Here is a 20,852-nt window from a genome sequence, read left to right as displayed (position 1 = left end):
GCAAGTGTGGGTGGCAACTACCTCTGGTTTCAGATCCCGGTGTACCACGCCCACGTCGTGCATGTGGCTGACGGCCGACACCAGCTTCCGCATGATGCGACTGGCCTCCGTCTCGCTGAAGTGCCGCTTCCGGCGGATGCGCTCCAGCAACTCTCCTCCACCAAGCAGTTCCAGGACGAGGTATGTGTGGAGCTACCGTCCCCAAAATAAAAGAATATTGATGTTTGAAAATTCAGCTACTTGCAAAATTTTCTGGACATCTATTTGCTGAAAAACATATCTACTCATGGCTATCTGTAAAAGTCAACTCGATAAGAACAGCGTACGATCACTGCTACTGATGCCGACAGATGTCCATTTCATTTGAACTGGGAGAGGCTAACAGTGACTGACCGCTGTCAGCCCGCCCATTTCAAATGGAAAGGATGGCTGTGGCCGTCAAAGGCAGCATATGTGTTTATCCTGAATAGAGCCAGGTCTCCAGTTACATTAGGGTGTGCACACTTAAACAATCACATTAACTTACTTTTTACTACAGTAATCAATGATTTTTTTCAATTGAGTTGAACGTATAGTTGCAACTTAATGGTGGAAGTTTTAAAATGATTTGTCTGAAATTTTGGGATATCACAAAAAAAGCATGTAAGCAGGGGTAGGGCTGCCTTAATCAATCAACAAATAATTGATGATCAAATTAACTTATAACTGATTTTTAGAGACATTGAATAGCTGTCTTTTAAATGTTAAACACAATGTAATAGGCACTTTGTATAGTAGTAAATAACATAATTCATAACCAACAGATTAGTCGGCAAAAATGATCTATGCTTAGTCGACTATCAAAATAATCTGTTATGGCATCCCATAGGCGGGGGGATGTGTAGATTGTAGACATGTGCCGATTAACGGTATCAAGGTATACCATGGTATGACAACGTCAAGGATCAAGGTTTCAAAACCGACATTATTTTTCTGTCATACCGTCCCTATGGTATTAGCTATTTTTTATGTTCCAAAAGTGCATGGAGAAATGCTTCGCTTGCAACTGCAAGGTTCAACCCTCCCCCACAGGTTGTTGCTCAGTGTCAGTGAGTCAGCTGTGTTTTTTTTTCCTCTTCGTTGGGTATTTTATGGCTGGTGCGACTTACTCAGGTGCGACATACTGTATAGTCCGAAAAATATGGGTATGTTCCAATTTGCTAATGCGTTTTGAATAATAAAAATCGTGTTCAATGGAATTTTTAATTATTTTTTTAAAAAACCCAGATATCTCAAAGTAACACATTTTAAAGCTGTAATTGCAATATCGTGATACCGTCAGAATATCATACCGGCACATGCCTAGTGGATTGTTCGTTTTTTTTTTTTTTGTTTTGTTTTTTTTAAATCTCCACTATTCACTCTACTGAAAAATAAGACTGCTTCCCTGTTTGATATTTCATGTTTTTCACCACTGACAGAAAAACATTTAAAAAAAAAAGGTAATAGGAAAACAGTAATTGTTATTTTATATACTGTACATGCCGGAGTCCGAGCACTTCATCAAGTCATCATTTTGAGGGGTAATGTTATAAATTGAGATTAAAATGATAAAATAACTTGAGGTCATTGTTTGGGGTCTACTTCTAGCCGACTGCAGGGGTTCATTGTATTTATGTAACATGTCAGAACGCAGCAGAGGTTTGTTTGTGTAGACTGCCGGGTCACTCTTTGAAACACAATTAGTGAGTGTATCTAGGCCTGGTTTATGGGGCAGCACATGAAGCGAGACCGTAACAGCGTCTCTAGGGCTTTCAGCCTCCTCTTTAATCAGGCCTTTTACACGAATTAACGAGGCCACGACTAACAAAAGCAGAATTTACAGGAACAACAGAGGAGGCGAGTGAGAGAGGCCACCTGGTCATGGTAAATTTCATGTAACTTGACGATGTTTGGGTGGCTGTCGCAGAGCTTCAGAGCAGCTATTTCTCGCTGAGTCTGTGCCTCCATTCTGAAAGCAAAAGATGAACAGGAAGCAGTCACTAACATATTATCGGGAAGACTAGAGTGTTATTTTTTTCAAATTACCGCTTGCTGACTATCTTGACAGCAAATTTCTGCCCAGTTTTCTTGTGGGTGCAGCGCCTGCAGATGGAGAAGCTCCCCTCACCCAGAGCGATGTCCTTTAGGTCCATTTCGTAGCTTAGGTAGAAAGGTGAGTCCTGCCGGTAACCAGACAGTGTGATTGACAAGAGAGCTTTTTAATAGCTGCTCTAAACAGATAAACAGCAACATCACAGTAAAATCAGCACATAACTATGTGGCAACATAAAGGGGAGTTAAGTTGATGTAATGATATGTTCAGATTAGAGCTGAAATGAATACTCGAGCAACTCGAGTTTAAAAACTGATGCGAGTAATTATTTTCACCTCGAGGAATCGTTTAATTTTGCCAGCTCTAGCATCACGTTTTGCCCGGACTACTTTTAATGCGGGAAACCGTGCTGACGTCACGTGGGTAGAGGAAGAAGCACAGCCGACAGCCATTACAAACTGCGCCGATGTTGCTAAAAAATAAGTCCGCATGTTGCTACGGTGGTAGCAGCCTACCAGGTAGCGTCTGATGCGTGTCATAGATATCACATGTACGTAGAACTAGATGCGAAATGACCGACTCGGCGGCGTTAATGAAACAGCCGCCATCTTAAAGCAGTACACTTCTGAGCGCTCACAAATAAGATTAACGTTACTGTCACTCGCTCACTAACGTTATCCCTACGGAGGGCTAGGTTTCTATTCATTATGACCACTGTCGATGCGTGGCTAACTCTTACATACAGGCTTTATTTAATTTGTGAAAACAGCGCTGTAGAGTGATTAGCGTGTAAAATAAAAACATAACAATGCTAACTGTCAATTTTAGCTCAGTAGTCATTGCTGGATAAAACACCAAGTAGCACTGGTGCCTAATGTGCTCCAATAAAGCACAGCATTTATTTTGAACACTGCAAAATCTCAAAATCCTATTAAGACTTACAGTTTAGACTAACTTAAAACTTAACTAGAACTTATAGCTTGACACAAGTGGAAATTCAATTGAAACACGTAGGAAAAACACCTAACTTTTAAGTCATGTGTGTTATCAAGCGTCATGACATTTTTAGGTAAGAAATATATATATTTTTATAAGATCTAAAAGTTTTTGGAGTGAAAGCAGAGAACTAGTCTTTTTTTTAGTCACATTTGAGATGCAACTGTTGGCTGTTTTCAACAATGTACATTAAAAATAAAGACATTGATTCACTGAAAATTGTTCAATATTACATGAAATGTCTTGTTTTCTCAGCTATATGTATAATTGCTCTATACCTAAAAAAAATGTTTTATCCGATTACTCGATTAATCGATAGAATTTTCAGTCGATTACTCAATTACTAAAATAGATAGCTGCAGCCCTAGTTCAGATCAACGTGCATACCTAGCATCCAACCGTACCTTCATCATAGCGCTCCGGGCCACCGCCACCGAGCCAGGCCGTTCAGAGCCACCGCAAAGTTGGACAGGATCGTCCATCACCACATTCCTCTTGAAAAGGATGGAGGGGGCCATGAAAGAGTAGCCCTAATTGTCCCAAAGAAACAAATGTGCGTAGGTTAACTTCACATAATAACACACCGCTAAAAACAACATATTTGAGAAAAAGAAAAAAAAACATTTTTTCAAAGCCAGTAATCTGATTCGTTTTCTGTTAGTGCCTGTACGTTACTATTTTGTTACTGCCTCATTATGTATGTAGAATGAAGAATCTTGTAGTCATGTACGAAGAGCATGTAGAATAAAGAATCTTGTAGTCATGTACGAAGAGCATTTCAAAAAGAAATGTTGCTATTGAGTTTGGGAGTGACATCACATGTCACGTTTTCTAATTGGAGGACAAAAGAAATGAGTCACGTATGTTACCATACTGTGTGAGGCTGTGAGCTGTGAGTCTGCGGCCAACATAGCCTAGCTACCTCGTCAGGACGCGAACAGACAGTGAAAGAGGCAGGAGAGATACCCCAAACAGCTGCATTTGCTCACTGGAAATACACCCATGACTTCACATTTTTTATCCAGTAAAGATGACAAAAATATCTCCGAGCATTGCAAACTTTGCGGTGGCTCAAAAAGACTATCGACCTCTAAAAAACTCCACATCCAATTCAGGGAGCCACTTGGAATTACAGCAAAACACGACAAAACTCGAAACAAAGCCTACAGGTTATGAAACAGCCAGCACTTCTACAGTTTGTAACCAGCCTTTATGTACATTTTATAGTTACAGTTTGCATACCTGTCAACCCGAGGCCGTTGGCAATCTTACAAATAGTGACGTATGCCCTTACAAATTGGTGACTAATTTTACAACGTTGTAGATAGCGTACAATATGAAACAAAAATATAACTCAGTTTTTTAAATAATATGAATTTATTGGTAATATTGTCACATATAACCTGGTGCAATCAAAGAACAATCAATATATTCAGCTACATCATGATTACTAAAATTCAACAGTGACTTTTGTTATGATTGTATGTAGTAGCACTTTTGGCAATTTCATGTCTTGATGGCTGCACTTGATGGCACTTCAGCTTGCAATTCAATTTGACTTGAAGGTAGTTTGTTAGTGTGTCCAATTATAAATTAAAAAGGTCAATTGATAAAATTAACTTACCGATGCAATCTTTGAGTCAGGGAACATTTATTTAGCTAATTCTGAGAAGTGATCAGCAATAGTTGCAGGCAAATTGTGTTCGGCAACAAATTGGCGGAATGAAATCTGTGCTTTCGTCACTTTTCATTCTGCAGAATTCATCTTTATGACCAGTGTTGTTAATCTTACTTTTAAAAAGTAATTAATTAGTTACAAATTACTTCCCCCAAAAATTAATTGAGTTATTAACTCAGTTACCTGAAGATAAGAGTAATTAGTTACTTGGCAAAGTAACTGGTGTTACTGTTCATGTTTTTTTTTCCTTTCATTTTTTTCAAAAACAAAACAAAAAACGTAGTAACCTTTCCTATGTTTGGAAATTGTTTATTGTTGTGAATCAACTGTTAAAGTTTTTAAAAATTGCTACCATTTTTGCATTAGTTCCCTCTTGTCTACTTTCGACATGTTAAAGTTTTAAAACTATTTCATCATTTAAAGATAGATTCAAGTCAAGATGTTGCCGATTTAGGAGTATTTTAGATAAACAGTTACATAAGTTCGCTAGGAAGTTTCACAACAACAGAGCCTTTCTGAGAAGTCTACTGCTTCAAAATGGCGGCTGTTTATTAACGCCGCTGTCTGTCATTTCGCATGTAGTTCTATAAGCATTTGATATCTAGGCGTAGATTGTAGGCTGTCGGCTACAGTCAGGAAATATTGGAGCCACCTAGACTAGCATCGCGTTTGCTACAGCGTCATAACACTCTTCTCTCTCAGTGTCTCTGACTTTTCTCGCCTCATTCAACCATCGTAGTAACGCATCAAAACGCACATTGTCTCTGTGCCGAAACGGTGACAAAATCCGAACAGAGAAAAAAAACGTAATGCATGAAAAACGTACAGATTTTGAACGTACGGCGTACACATTTAAAATCAGTGCCCACTTGTACAAATTACGCCGAAACCGTACAACTGGACAGGTATGCAGTTTGTAACCATTGGCGGAGTTTGACTTTTGTGGGAAGGAGTGCAAAACATGTTGACGACTCTGAAACAAAAGTCAAAAGTTTGGACACACCTCATCATTTGTGTGTTTTCTGTATTTTCACTACTATTTACATTCTAAATTCTCACTGAAGATATCAAAACTATGAATGAACATGTGGAATTATGTACTTGGCAAAAAAGTGAAATAACTGAAAACAGGTTTTATATTCTACTTTCTTCAAAGTATACACCCTTTGCTCGTATTACTTTTTTGCACACTTTTGCACCCTCTCAGTGAGCTTCAAGATACAGACACCCGAAAACGTTTTCACTTCACAGGTATGCTTTATCAGGGTTAATAAGTGGAATTTGTTGCCTTTTCAATGGTGTTGGGACCATCATTTGCATTGCATTGATGTGTCCAAACTTTTGGCCTGTACTGTGTATATATGTAAATTTTGACACTGTTTGTGTTCAATCCTCAATTCAAGCTCAGTGGTTATTGAAGCTTTTGAAAGCTTAGGTTTAAAGAAATTCTAAATATCCCACTTGCCTCCTCAGCTGTTGTTTTGGCTAAGCAAAGCAAAGGACTGTCTTTAAGGTGCTAGTCACATGATCTCTTTTGAAAAATAATTTGGACCCATGATGTGAAGGATTCTTATTCATTTCGTTCATTTTTGTTGTTTGTTTTATTGCTTTACAACTTTTGTGGACCACATTTTAACGGCTAGGTCTTTATTTTAATGGGGAAGTTCAGAATTTTTGACATTAGGCTTAATAAAGTAATAAAGTTAGCGGGGATTTAATTGGTCTTTGGAGTTGATTTGAACAAATTCTGTGCAGTTTGTCAGTTATTTGTTAGTTTCAGGGCTCCAGAGTGGCTAAACTAGCGCAAGTCAAGGGTGGTTGAAATCAACTCAATCAACTAATCAAACCCCCGCTAACTCGAAGATTAAGCCTTATGTAAAAAATTCAATTACATGATTTTTTTTCTGTTGTTATTCCTATGTTGAAGCAGCAAAGGGATAACAATTGGTAAAAAATAACTGATAAAATTACTTTTAAAGTAACTTAGTTGCTTTGATAATCAGGTAATCTGTAGAGATTTAAGACTATATTGAGGCATAAACAGTAATCAGTAATTACATTACTTTTCAAGTAATCTGTGACAACACTGCTTCCTGACTTAAAAACAATAAGCGCAATTAATTGCATGAAATGCATGTAAAGATTTTATTAGTGTTGTACTGAAGACCAAACTATCAGAAACCAAAACTTGCCTAACACCAGAACACGATGAGAGCAAGACTTTTTGGGAGTCGAGGCCAAGGCAAGACCAAAACTAAGACAAGCCAAGGCTGAGTTACCATAAAAAATTCTATTAAAATTACATTTTTATTTTTTTAATTGATCCTTTTTTATGTTGACAAGGTTGCAGTCGTTTACAGGTGTGTAATGTTACTAATATAAAAAAGGTAATTTATTTGTTTGTTTTTAATAACCATTTGCCAGTCCAAGACTAAACACAGACATTTTTTGGAGTTGAGACATTTAAAATGTTGTCTTGAGTCTTACAACAATAAATATTTTACAAACCCATAATTCCTCATAGGTTTCAGCAAAGTAAAATATAATAGTTTTAAAGACCTTTTAAACAACATTAGAGCAAATTTTAATGCAAATTCCAGGCCAAATTTAGTGGCCAACGTAAAAAAAAAAAGTTCAACATGATTAGCAACTTTAAGACATGTAAGACCATTCAACACCTGGCGGGAGCGGTGAAAAAACCGAAGCGACTTCTGATGATTCTCATTGCGTTCAAGCCTCGAAAGATTTGATACATGCATAAACTTTTGTTTGACTTTTGGTGAATATTTTCAAGACATTAACCAAATTGTACAGGTTTTTGGTACGTGTTCAACTTCAAAGGTTTCCACTATACTGTGTTTCACCAAGCCTGGAAATATAATCGCCGGTCTAAAAATCACACCAATTCTGCACGGAAATTGTCCAGCTGTTCCTTTTTCTAATTGTTGTTGTGGTATCAACGCTCATTGTGAAAAGGCGGCCGCTTAATTCTAGCCACGGGGATTCCGGGGGCCCAAGCATTGGTATTAATCCTATCCATGCACGCTACACACACACAGCTGTGGCATGTACGAGCGACAGGCATGGATGGACGGAAGGATGGCTGAGTGAATGAATGAGATGCCCCAAATTGCTGGGCTTGAAAATGTGATTGCTGTCAAAATTACAGCCTGGTGCTCTTAATGTAATTTAAATTCTGTTTTGTTAGGCACCGTTGGTGGGGGGACATGGTAAGACCCACCCCCAGGCAGCCGTGAGTGAAACACGGGCAATCAAAGAGAGGAGGCGTAACCGGCGCAGACACGCCGACGCTCCACGAGTGTCACCTTTTATTCTGCCAGAGAAGCTGAGCTAATACGTCTATTGATCGAGCCCCGACTTGAGCATCCAGAAGGCAATCGAGAGTCGAAATTCCAACGCCCATGCATCAGGCGACTGTGGGGAGTTATAGCCTGTATCGTGGTTCAAAGCCAAACCATCAAAAATAGTCATTCGCATCTGTGACTTCAATGGGGCAGATCGTGTGGGGCTGCAATTACAGCAATGAAAGGCCCATTGAACAGCGTGAATGGCGAAGGGCGCGCACAGACGTGTGTTGACTTACAGCAACCTTTTGAGAACATTTGCAACTTCACTTAATGACTCTGTGGCAAAGTGTGTTAAATATAGTCGCCAACATAGAATGGGAATCGAGATTCGACAGCGATGAACAAATGTTAAGAGGTGTGCACTGTGACCAACTTTTGGCATCACTATACGTGAAAATAAAATGAAGAACAAGAGACTGTGTGACTCATTGTCTTAACTCATTAGAGCGATACGTTAAAGGGCTGAAATTTTCAGCACTTGCAATTTATCAGATTAAAAAAAGAATTGTATTTCTTTGAACAACCTGATAAAATATAATATCGAGCTTCTTTTTTTATAGACTGGATAGCAGCAAATTGGTGGTTTTATTGGCGTTAACATACTTGAAAACTCAAAATACGTTACTGACAAAACTTGAAAATTTGAGCTGTGATTACTTAAAATGTTAAGTGAGCACAACTTTTTTGGAAGTTTATTATTTATATACATATATGGTAACACAGATGACTGAAAAAGCAGTTTCTGCTCTTGCACTCCTCTTTAAAAGAAACTGCTGTATTTTAAGCCAAAACAACTGTTGTGTTTGATAGAAAAATATGTCTATATGCTGCCGTAGCAGATTCATGGCGCATTAAGCCCCCGAACTATTTTTTATTTGTCCGTTTTACCCTGAAAACCCCCGTTTACAGACGTCGCGCAACCGCTTTTGTTTCAACCCAGCCATAAAACAAAGGTAATTAATTATATTTATTATTCAAAATGTCTATCACTTTTAGCTTACAATCATTAATTGATGTCTAATATTTTGTTTTTAAAAAAAAAGCCTTTAAAACATTATTCACTCGCATATTTTAAACTTTTAAACAAATTACGTCACAATGAGAAAAATGGTGTCTGTAAAAAAAGTCACGGATATCTACTTCATAACTATCGCTTAATTGTTTTTTTTTTTTTTTGGTTAGTGTCGCATTTTCTCCGATATGTTAGGTGATAAATAATCAATCCAAACAAAGAAAAATTGCTAAAAAACGTTTAAAAGGGTAAATATATGAAAAAGAAAATCTTGACCACGCCTTGATGTCTGCGATTTCTTGTTATATTACCATGTTTCAAGCGTAAAATCCCCCCAAAATCCAGCTGTGGCCATTCACAGCTTTGTCTTGACACTCGTTGATACATGCTACATGGAGGTTTTGGATCGAAACAAGGTAAGTACGCGATAATATCTCGTAAAAATCATGGCGTCTTTAATTATGCTCTCTCATGCTCTCCTCCCCCTAACCTACAGTTAGGGTTTTGCTGTTTAATTCTTTTTTTTAAATGCCCTCCTGTTCAAAAATTTTCTTCCCCCAGAAAATTGAGATTTTAAGTTTTCCAATGATGTATCACACATGCATATCAGACAAATTTGAAAGTTGGCTAAATTGGGGGTCTCATAGCGGAACTTGAAGTCACCTGAGTGTTTTCTGCCATATACAGTATATATTTTTAATTTATGATCAGCATTTTAAGACTTTTCTCCAGTCATACGTTTTCTTGATGTATTTATTAGATTTGGTCTATCACAGTTGAAATGCACGAACAATGAACATTTCAGACTGGTCCTTAAGCGAAAAAACTTGCAAAATAACAGGCCGTTATACAGTACCTCACCTAATCCTAGCACATGGATAAAGAGACCAAATGTGTTTTCAAGGGGGAGTTTACATTTTCCATTTTACATGACAAATGAAAATACATAACTCTGATGTCCCACCTGGAATATGCGATCACAGTTCTGCGGCAGAGCGGCGGGTGAGTAGGTAGGGTCCATCTCTGTGAACTCCTCCGCAAAGTTGCTGACATCCAGCTCGTCCCGGATGACAGGTTTGAACGGGGCGGGCACCTTTTTAGCAGCAAGGTCCTCCCAGTTGATTTTCTGCAGAGGGAAAACACAGCCATTGCATATGTGGAAATAATGTATATCCTAGCCATTTTTCTTGCAATACAGTGAACCACTGATCATATACAATTGCGAACTCACCGACCTCGCGATTTGATATTTTGCGCTTTTTCTTAAGGTAAGTGGGAAAACACTTAACTCACTCACTGCCTTAATTTTGCCCTCTTTCTGTGATGTCACAAGCTTGGGCCAAAATCTCATCGAATAGAAAAATTATAATTTTAACATATTTGTGAGGCAGATTTTACCCTTTGCATCAAGGTTTTGCATTTATAATGTTACACCTAGGTTTCACAGACAGTAAAGCAGACCTGGTAAAATGGATGCTTCTTCACATCGTCCACCCCATTTGGACCTGAGCCCAGCCTCTTCTTGGGGTCTTTAGTGAGCAGTCTCTTGATGATGTCTTTGGCTAGTGGTGCCATGTCTTTGGGGAAAGGAGGATCTTTTTTTAGAATCCTCCTGGGGCAGACAGAGTGAGACAGATGTTTCAGAGTTTGACGCTCAGGTCCAATGGCATAAAACTCAACGGTAAAAACACGGAGTCGCACCTGGCTATATCCGTGTGCGAGTTCTCATCACCGTCAATGGTGAAGGGCGAGCCGCCGGTCAGAAGCTCGTACATCAAAACGCCCAGACTCCACCAGTCCACTGCCTGTGAGACAGCACCAGTGTTGTTAATAACGGCGTTAGAGTATAACAGCGTTACTAACAGCGTTATTTTTTGCTGTAGTGACTAATTACTTTTCTCATCTTGGCAACGCCATTACCGTTACTAAGAATGTAAAGGCGTGCGTTACTACGTTGGTTGAATGACACGAGAAAAGTCTGAGAGACACAGCCTCACAGAGACGAGAGAGCAGACCGGGAGTGGGGAGTAGGGAAGGGTGTTGTGACGCCGTTGCAAACGCGATGCTAGGTGGCTCCAATAATACCTGACTGTAGCCGATAGCCTACAAACTACGCACACATGATGCTACAGTAGATTGGTATCACGGTATCACATGTAAATAGAACTAGATGCGAAATGACAGACACGGCGGCGTTAGCACATGTATAGAGAACCAGATGTGAAATGATAGACTCGCCGGCGTTAGTAAACAGCCGCCAACTTAAAGCAGTAGACTTCTCAGGAACGCTCTGCTGTAGAGAACCTACCCAGTGAACCTAAGTAACTTTTTATCTAAAGTACTCCTAAATCGGCAAAATCTTGACTTGAATCTATCTTTAAATGATGAAACAGTTTTAAAACTTTCTCAAGTCGAAAGTAGACAGAAGGGAACAAATGCAATAGCGGGAGCAATTTTAACAACTTTAGCGGTTGATTCACAACATTAATTGATTTCCAAACATAGCAAAGGTTACTATGTTTTTTTTTTTAGAATAAAAAAAAAAACATGAACGGTAACACCAGTTACTTTGCCAAGTAGCTAATTACTTTCACGTTCAGGTAATTGAGTTACTAACTCAATTACTTTTGGGGATAAGTCATTTGTAATTGTAATTAATTACTTTTTTAAGATTTACAACACTGGACAGCACACACACGTACCAATCGATGCGATCACTCTACGCTCAGCGTGTGGGGGCGTCAGTGTGCATAATCCAAAATTGAAATAGTAACAAAGTCACCTTGTCGTGTCCGGACTCGCCTCCTTCCACAATCTCAGGAGCCATGTACTCAATTGTGCCACACACAGAAAAGGCTCGATCCACCTGTTTCAGTGGAAACAAACAGTAAATCAAAACTCTATTACTATTATTACAAATTACTATTGCAAGGCAATTTTTATAAATCTGTGTAATATTGTAAATGTTCCTTCTTTGATTACGATATTTTTTTCTTTTTATAAAAAAAAAAACAAAAACAAAAAAAAAAAACACTTTAATTTTATTCAGAAGATGTCCTATTTAAATAACAATTCACAGCCAACCCAATAGCATGTGACCATCAACACCACAATGGGGATGGTAGTAACAATGTGTCAGGATTTCTTTAATTGATAATAAATTACTGTAGAAAGAAAAATTGTAAAATAAAAGAATGTCAAAAAAATCTTTGTTTCTGAAGTGAAACCAAGGAGCTTCTTTTTTGTCTTCTAAAATAAATTAAAAATACAGTTGATGCTGATTCAGACTATAAAGATGAATCATACACAAACCTGATCAAATTCTTTACTAAGACCAAAGTCTGTGAGGACGATGTGACCATTTGAATCCAGCAAAATGTTTTCCAGCTTCAAGTCACGGTACACAATCCCGAGCTGCGACAGGAAGAAGCTGTTAAGTAACGACGACAAACAAGAGCAGCGTGCAATCGCCGTTACCTTGTTGAGATGTTCCAACGCTAGCACGATTTCGCCGCTGTACAGTGCCACTTCCTGCTCCTTGAAGCGGACCCGCTGCACCAGATGCGTGAAAAGCTCGCCGCCGTTGACATAATCTGCCAAAAAAATTCATTGGTTGTGAAATTATGACAAATGTTAGCATTCTGGTTTTCGGTGCTAATTTATTCAACTCCAAGGCAAACGATGCGTGGCACAAGTGTCCACTTACCGAGAATGAGGTGCAGCTTAGTGTCAGTCTGGAAGGCGTAGTGGAGCGTGACGAGGTACGGCGACTGCCGAATGTGCTCCAGCACCTGCCGCTCACTTCGTGTGTGCTCCGCTGTCTTGGCCTTCTGCACGATGGTGGCCTTTTTCAAGACCTTCATGGCGTACAGCTTGCCAGCATCGTGGCCACTCACCTTCCTCACCAGGAACACCTTGCCGTACGCTGGCGAGAGGGTAGACAAATAGACAGAGGGGAGAGTTCAGCACACATAAACACACACACAAAAAAAAAATCAACATGAATAATTTGGGACTTACCTCCTGTGCCGAGTACCTTCAAAAGCTCAAAGTTTTCTATTCCTACCCTCTCCACATGGCCTGTCAGGTTGGCTGCAGGGCGCACAAACACAGCGAAAAAACATTACACTATCACATATACCTTATTTCGAAGATAAAAAAAATGTTTGTGACTGAGCCAAATGTTACTTAATGAAAAATACTAAAATACTGGCTAAAATATGTGTTTTTTCTTTATCACGCCAATATAGATTCGCAGTCATCCAGGTCATGGGAAGATTAAATTGAAGCATTCATGCACTGAACTTTATTGAGTAATGACCTACATTTGACATTATTCCTAAAACTATCTGGCTTGTCAACATGCAATTTGACAAATTCAAGTCTTGCTTTACCGTATAATAATTATTCCTTTTGAATTATTGGTTAAAAATCAAAACACCCGATCTTAACCCCACACTCTGGCAAAGAAAAAAAACGTGATCAGGCACTACAAATGTGAAGGACTCCTATTTCAGGATGTTTGGGCCGCAATGGATGCCAACCATGAAATTTCATCTAAATGATTTTTTTCCCCAACTTTGTTGAACCAAGGCACATAATGTATTTTCCATTGTTAAAAAACACTGATAAAAATAATGTGGATACACAGGTTGATTCCTACTTCCATTTATCAGAAAAGGATGAATGATTGCTGACAGTCCTCCCAGTCCAAAAAGACTGGATGTCAGATTAGGCTAACAACCGAATAGTATAGAGAAACATGAAGGTTGTGTTGCATACAGAAAGGAGCCTGCTGGGAAAGTCGGAGTGCTTGGACTGACTGAATGAATGAGTGAGTTGCTAACAAAAAGCAGCCGCACTCTGACAGCACTCCCCTTAGGCATCTTGCAAGTTTGTTGACTTGCAAAAATGTAAGCAACATTAAAAAAAGAACATGTTACATAAATAGCATGCTTGTTCTTGACACCCACTGGAAATCTACACGAAAGGAAGAGGACGCCGCATTAAACAAGATAAGAGTCATGAGCATCCATCTTTAGTCTTGCGTGCAACTCACTATGTCTACGCACACATGTGTGTGCGTCCTAGTGAACGCCTAACCCCCGAGAGCAACTCGGGCATCTCCGACTAGACATGACAAGCCTGGGAGGCCCTTCAACGACAAACGGCGTTCCCCCTGTGACTGCCAGGTCATGAGTATGTGTTGCATAATGGCGTTGTCGTACTTGCCCCGCTTAGTATATTATTAGACTCATGGGGGAGGTGCACAGCCAAAGGCAACTTGGGAAGTGTTCCTCAAAATTTAAATCAATTTATGATTGGAATCACCTAAACATACTGTGGCAAAGTTTGATTCTACCATTCTTTGGTAATCATCACCAGAGAGCAGTAGGGTGTTATTCACCAATTTTATGATGATACGATACTGATTCTTGGGAAAATGATACAATACTTGACCACATCACAAATTCTTCTACGATTTGATTGCATTCCATTCAAGAACCTCTGATTGATTCAATATATTATGTGTGTAACGATACAACGGTATAGATCAATATATTGATGGGTTAATCAACACCAAATCGTAACCAAGGGATATGCAAAATATCTGTCTACATAAACATCTTTTAAATAGGCAGTTTTGTAATAAAAGAAGGGTGCATCCAAAAATTTCAAAACCATCCAAATTGCATTTTGTGCTTTAGGTGAAAGTTAAAGGAACACTAGGTAACTTTTCAGTTTTGGTCGATTTTAGCAGTGGACAAAAGCGGTAGTGTTTTGCCGTGAGGATGAGCGCACACCCACACAGTGTCGTAAAATCATGATCTCCCGGTCGCCTGCAGGTGGATTAAACAACATTTCTGTTTCCAGCGGCTGTGTGAAGGATGAATAGTAATAAGGTAATTAATTTAGTTGTGGCTAAACAATAGCATATGACAGTTGTCAACCGTGTGGCTTAGTGTGGCTACCCCCACCACCCACCCCACCCACTGACGAGTTCGGTTGAAGTTGGACGTCATGCCAGCGAGTGAAAGCCGAGCCAATGTTTATTCTTAAGTATCCCTTTATCCCTTGTAGCCTCGCTTTTATTTTTCCTCCTCGGCCAAAACATTTTCTCTCTTTTGTTGCTCTGCCATCGTTGCAGAATTTGCGCGAAAGCGTTGGCATTAACTTCAGTCTTTATAATGAATGGGAAAAGGGGGAAGTGACGAATGCCGTAAAGCGGTCAGCACATTTGTAGTTTTTTTACTTGGCAGGGTTTCTGCCACCCTCCTCAAAGTTAATTAGTGCTGGTGAAAGCGATACAGACCCCCTCGTGATATAAGAGAGGCATGCGCAGAGTTTAAGGGGGGCGGGGGGACATGCCCCCCCCCCGTCCTCGGTGGCTGAAAACTGTCATTGCATGTAATTGACTTTCCGATATATGATTTTAAAATTAAGAGTTTCCTGGTAAAATATTGTCTATAAAAGTTGTAAAGCAATAAAACAAACATATTAAACGGTCATTTGCTTTGCTTAGCCAAAATCACCTAGGGACCGAAGATGCAAGATGGATATACGTAATTCTTTCAAACCCAAACTTTTAAAAGCAACAACAACTACTGAGCAAGAACCAAGGATTGAAAATGTGGACGATGAAACGCCAGAGAGCACTGCCAAAATGGTGAGCGGAGTTTCAATTTGCCCCACTAATCCTGCTAATTGTACAACAGAGCCACCACCAGTGTTCTGCCAAATTTTGGACCATTATAATATTTTGCTCCCAAAGCTATGGTGGCGGTGAATAAGCCCTCTTTTACATTTAGTTGGACTCTCAATGTTATCCACAGGTACTATATAAACAAGTAACATTGTAAAAATACATGTTCAACGCAAATGTGGCGTAAATTAATGCTTAACGACACAGCGAAGACGTAAAAAGTGAGAGAGTGGCGTGCAGTTGTTGTGTGCAGATAACATGGCAGGATGTGTCTGAGGAGAACTTTTCTACATGTCCGTCCATTATCAAACGTAAGTAAATATGCCTTTATTTAAAGAAGTTTGTAGTGTTTATTTTGTAACCGCTGTATTCACGGCCATTTTTAACTTAAAGTTGCGATTTCTGATGGGGTGCAAAATTTGACAGAACACCGGCGGACGTACCATATTCAATGGATGACGATTTTGACGAAAAGAATAGCTGTACTAAGCAGGCTGATTCAGAATTCCCCTCAAAAATGATGGGAAACAAAAAAACGCTCATTTTCAACTTGTTATTATAAATGTTGTAAGTTAATTTTATTGTTGACACTGCGTTTCGGGGTCATCAAACTGTTGTATCCACCCCCCCCCATAAGTCAAACTCCGCCTACGAAGAGAGGTGTCATTCAACTACTGTAATTGTCAGTTGAGATATCATCACAAATGTTATGAAAATATTTTATAATGGTTAAAAAGTTCCCAAGTGTTGCTAAAAACGTTAAATTTGTAGGCAACGTGGTATTAAATCAATCGCAGGCCCTTGAATCAAATTGAATCATGGCTGACTTTGTAATATCAGCAAATATCTTAATGTCATCCAAATATCAAAATCTTATCATCATGAAACAGGTCATTTACATCCCTACAGAAAGTTAGATATTTCAGAGCGGATTACATTTGTGTGGCGCAGTTTCAGGGTGCTGGAAAAAAAAAAAATCAATATCATTTCAATTCATCTGAGAAGGATGATCAAAACTGCTAATGTTTTGAGATACGAGCGAGCTCATGGAACATATTAAACTCCCATCTTGAAGTACCACTGCAAATAGATGGCCACATATATTTTTTCTAGAATTAAAATACAGTATATTTTTAACAGGTGGATGAATATTTAAAAAACTAAAAGATATAGATACATTAATTCAGTACTTCTCAAATAGTGGGGCGCGCCCCCCTGGGGAGGCGCAGAGCGATGCCGGGGGGGCGCATGTGTCCTCGGGGAACATGCTTTTTTTTTTTTTTTTTTGCCGGACTGGAATAAAGTGTACTTGCACATCTACTCAGTGGGTGGCAGTGGCGCTCTCATTTTCAGAGTACGTGCAGTATTTTTGAACTAAGGAAGAGCACTCAGCACACAGAAAACAGATATGAAGAGCAGTCAGTGCGCCGCCGCCGTTTTCGAAAGCCGTTTTCCGACCGGACTCACTCACGCAGCGACCCACTGTCTTGTCCGGTTCTCACGTCGCCGCCGAGAAGTGCCATTTTCGGCTTGGGATCGTCACGACGACCGCCCTCACCTACGGTTCTACCTCGGCCGCCGAGAATGCGCTTTTTTCGTGCCGTTTGCCTTTTAGCTTTGACTTTTAATACAGTGGGGTGATGAGGAAAGACTACTGTTTACTGTGTCTGAAAATAATTATAGCGGACTGCCAGAAGCCAAATCAATTAAGACACCACTTAAAGACATTCGACCCCAATCTCATTGATAAGCCGTTTGATTGTTTTTCAGCGAAAACGTGCCGAATATTGCCAACAATAGTCCTCCTTTGTCAGTGTTATATCAGTAAACCAGTGAGCATTGTTAGCATGCTCATTGCAAAATGACCCCACACCATTGCAAAGGAGGTAATACTGAGTGTGAGCAGCAAAAATAAAAACTGTCCTTCTGTCCAAGGACACTCTTTTTTTCCTTTATTCATTTTTGTTTTTTCGGTCAAATTTTTGGGGATATTGTCCTCATGAGTAAATGTTTCTAATCAATTTGAATTTGTTATTATTTACGGATTTTATTACATTTTATTTTTCTGTATCAAATGGTCAAAAATACCTTGAGTGTATTTTTACAGTTTGAATGTGACTTTTTTTTTTTAATTCAGGCAAATTGATGCACGTCAAGTCTTCTCTGTTACAAACAAAACAATGTTAATAAAGTTATACTTTATTATAAGTTGATCTGTTACTTTTTTTCTTTATTAGAAAAAAAGGACACAATGTTGGGCAGATGCGTATTTATAATAGTAATTTTATAGATGAATAATACTATTTACAGTGGCGGCAGAGAGTTTGGGGGGGCGCGAAACATTTACGTCTTGCTTGGGGGGGGCGTAACAGAAAATAATTGAGAAGCACTGCATTAATTGAAGAGAATGCTAACCATTTTAACCTGCGAGCTGAGTGACTGCTCACAGTTTGAACGTGTCTTCGCGGGGAGAAGTGGGTGGGGAAGCTAATAACACATTGGACTTATGTTTACGTTTTATTCTGGTCAAATGCCACGACAGATAGCTTGTGGGCTCACAGTTGTCGCCAGGGACGGTCTGACAAGGCAGCCACGTTTAGTAGCCGTGGCTCAGTCAGGAGTCAGGACTGAGTTGAGCGGTTAGGTAACGTTAGTCACCGCCGAGAGGCAGTGCAGTTGGTACTCAGGAGGCAGTCACTCAGATATCCCCCGCCTCTTTTTCCCGTTTAAGTAGCTTGAACGAACAGGACATGTAGAATAACCCTAGAGAACATGTGAGCGTATGAAAGGAGCTCCCTCACCGTTCTTAAGCTCATGTTTGACCGTAAAGAGGTCTCCATCTCCGGACGGTCCCTCCATCGGCGTAGGCGATGGCATTGTAATTTCTTCGAGCTATAGTTCAGCTCAACGCTTCCCGGCGAGGCTCCGAAGCTCAATTGGTGGAAAAGCAAAACTGATATTTCTAATCCGCGATGCTAACTTGTCGATTTTCCAACACACGGCGCAGACATTATGAGGTGCCCGTAAGTTGACAGATATGTGGGCAGTATGCTGCCATTCGGGCTGCCAGCATCAAGCCAGCCCAAGCCCAGTGCAGTCAGTCAGTGGAAACACTACTTTGCTTTACCTTCGCAACCAAGAACTCCTCGTCGCTCATTGGCCTTGCTCCATGAGACCCCGGTCTCTGCTTGGTTGTAGGAATAGTGACGACAGACAAGTCCCGCCTCCTCCAAGAGTGCTGCCGCTGCTTTTACAAGCCCGTGTGCTGATGTTGCTAGAGAATTTAATAAAAAATTATATCTGTTCATATATTCTTTTTATTAATTTAATTCTACATTCTTTTTATTAAATTTAATTCAACCCTCTAAATTAATAAAATATATTGATTCAAATAGGAAATATAGTCTGGGTATGACTCCCAGTAACACAGAATTACATTTTTCCCCAAAGTATTTTAAGCATTACCTGCCATTGGCAACGATAGAAATTAAATTAATTTAAAGAAACACTTAGTAATCAAGTTTTTGGTCGATTTCAGCGACGCCGGTGGACGAAAGCGGTAATGTTTTGCCTTAAGGGAGACTGCGTTTCCCATGAGGCAATCAATCAATCAATCAATCAATCAATCAATCAATCAATCAATCAATCAATCAATCAATCAATCAAAAATCAATCTCCCGGTCACCTGCAGATGGATTAAACAACATTTCTGTTCCCAGCGGCTGTGTGATGGATGAATAGTAATAAGGTGATGAATCCAGTTGTGCCTAAACAATAGCTTATGACAGTTAGCAACCATGCGGCTACCCCCACCTTAACTCGTCGGCGCTGGCGAGTTCGCTTGATGGCGGGTGGGCGTCACGACTCCTCGGACCAAACTTTTTTTCTCTTTTGTTCCTCTGCCATCTTTGCAGAATTTGTGCGAAAGCATTCTCATCGACTTCTGTCTTTATAATAATTGGGAAAAGGGGGAAGTGACGTATGCCGTAAAGCAGTGTAGCACATTTGTAGTTTTTTTTTTTTTATGTTACAGGGTTCCTGCCACCCTCCACAAAGTTAACTAGTGCCGGAGCCCCTCGGGTGCCAGGATTGAAAAAAAAAAGAAAATCATAGCTAATCTGTACCCACAGATTACTAATCTGTACCCACAGTTTACTAATCTGTACCCACAGATTACTAATCTGTACCCACAGATTACTAAACTGTACCCACAGTTTACTAATCTGTACCCACAGATTACTAAACTGTACCCACAGTTTAGCAATCTGTACCCACAGTTTAGCAAGCTTTACCCAGTTTACTAATCTGTACCCACAGATTACTAAACTGTACTCACAGTTTTCTAATCTGTACCCACAGATTACTAAACTGTACCCACAGTTTACTAATCTGTACCCACAGATTACTAAACTGTACCCACAGATTAGTAAACTGTGGGTACAGTTTAGCTATGATTTTCTATTTTTTTCAATCCTGGCACCCGAGGGGCTCCGGCACAGTTTACTAAACTGTACCCACAGTTTACTAAACTGTACCCACAGTTTAGCAATCTTTACCCAGTTTACTAATCTGTACCCACAGATTACTAAATTGTACTCACAGTTTTCTAATCTGTACCCACAGATTACTAAACTGTACCCACAGTTTACTAATCTGTACCCACAGATTACTAATCTGTACCCACAGATTACTAAACTGTACCCACAGTTTACTAATCTGTACCCACAGATTACTAATCTGTACCAACAGATTACTAAACTGTACCCACAGTTTACTAAACTGTACCCACAGTTTACTAATCCGTACCTACAGATTACTAAACTCTACCCACAGTTTACTAATCTGTACCAACAGATTACTAAACTGTACCCACAGTTTACTAATCTGTGGGTACGGATTAGTAAACTGTGGGCACAGTTTAGTAATCTGTGGGTACGGATTAGTAAACTGTGGGTACAGTTTAGTAATCTGTAGGTACGGATTAGTAAACTGTGAGTACAATTTAGTAATCTGTGGGTACA

At 39.6% G+C, this 20,852-nt stretch overlaps 1 protein-coding gene across 2 annotated transcripts in view; it reads right to left on the bottom strand.

The window, feature by feature from the left end:
- The window catches only part of rps6ka5 (ribosomal protein S6 kinase, polypeptide 5), a 32,336-nt gene extending 13,356 nt beyond the window's left edge, over positions 1-18,980 (bottom strand). Inside the window, exons 1-14 of one of the 2 annotated variants that reach the window (XM_057859859.1) lie at positions 18,633-18,980; positions 13,149-13,220; positions 13,025-13,053; positions 12,835-12,958; positions 12,606-12,721; positions 12,441-12,542; positions 11,911-11,994; positions 10,830-10,933; positions 10,590-10,740; positions 10,093-10,254; positions 3,475-3,600; positions 2,068-2,201; positions 1,897-1,990; positions 22-192 (exon numbers count right to left, since the gene is read on the bottom strand). In XM_057859859.1, coding sequence (XP_057715842.1) covers positions 22-192; positions 1,897-1,990; positions 2,068-2,201; positions 3,475-3,600; positions 10,093-10,254; positions 10,590-10,740; positions 10,830-10,933; positions 11,911-11,994; positions 12,441-12,542; positions 12,606-12,721; positions 12,835-12,958; positions 13,025-13,053; positions 13,149-13,220; positions 18,633-18,708 — 1,545 coding nt within the window. In that variant the 5' untranslated portion in view covers positions 18,709-18,980. Of the gene's footprint in view, positions 1-21; positions 193-1,896; positions 1,991-2,067; positions 2,202-3,474; positions 3,601-10,092; positions 10,255-10,589; positions 10,741-10,829; positions 10,934-11,910; positions 11,995-12,440; positions 12,543-12,605; positions 12,722-12,834; positions 13,054-13,148; positions 13,221-18,632 lie in introns of both variants that reach the window. The other variant, XM_057859858.1, reaches the window with a different exon arrangement.
- Positions 18,981-20,852: the final 1,872 nt, after the last annotated feature.

The sequence above is a fragment of the Corythoichthys intestinalis genome, chromosome 15, assembly GCF_030265065.1.
Source record: "Corythoichthys intestinalis isolate RoL2023-P3 chromosome 15, ASM3026506v1, whole genome shotgun sequence".
Taxonomy (NCBI): Eukaryota; Metazoa; Chordata; class Actinopteri; order Syngnathiformes; family Syngnathidae; genus Corythoichthys; species Corythoichthys intestinalis.
This window is presented reverse-complemented; position numbering and strand designations above follow the sequence as displayed.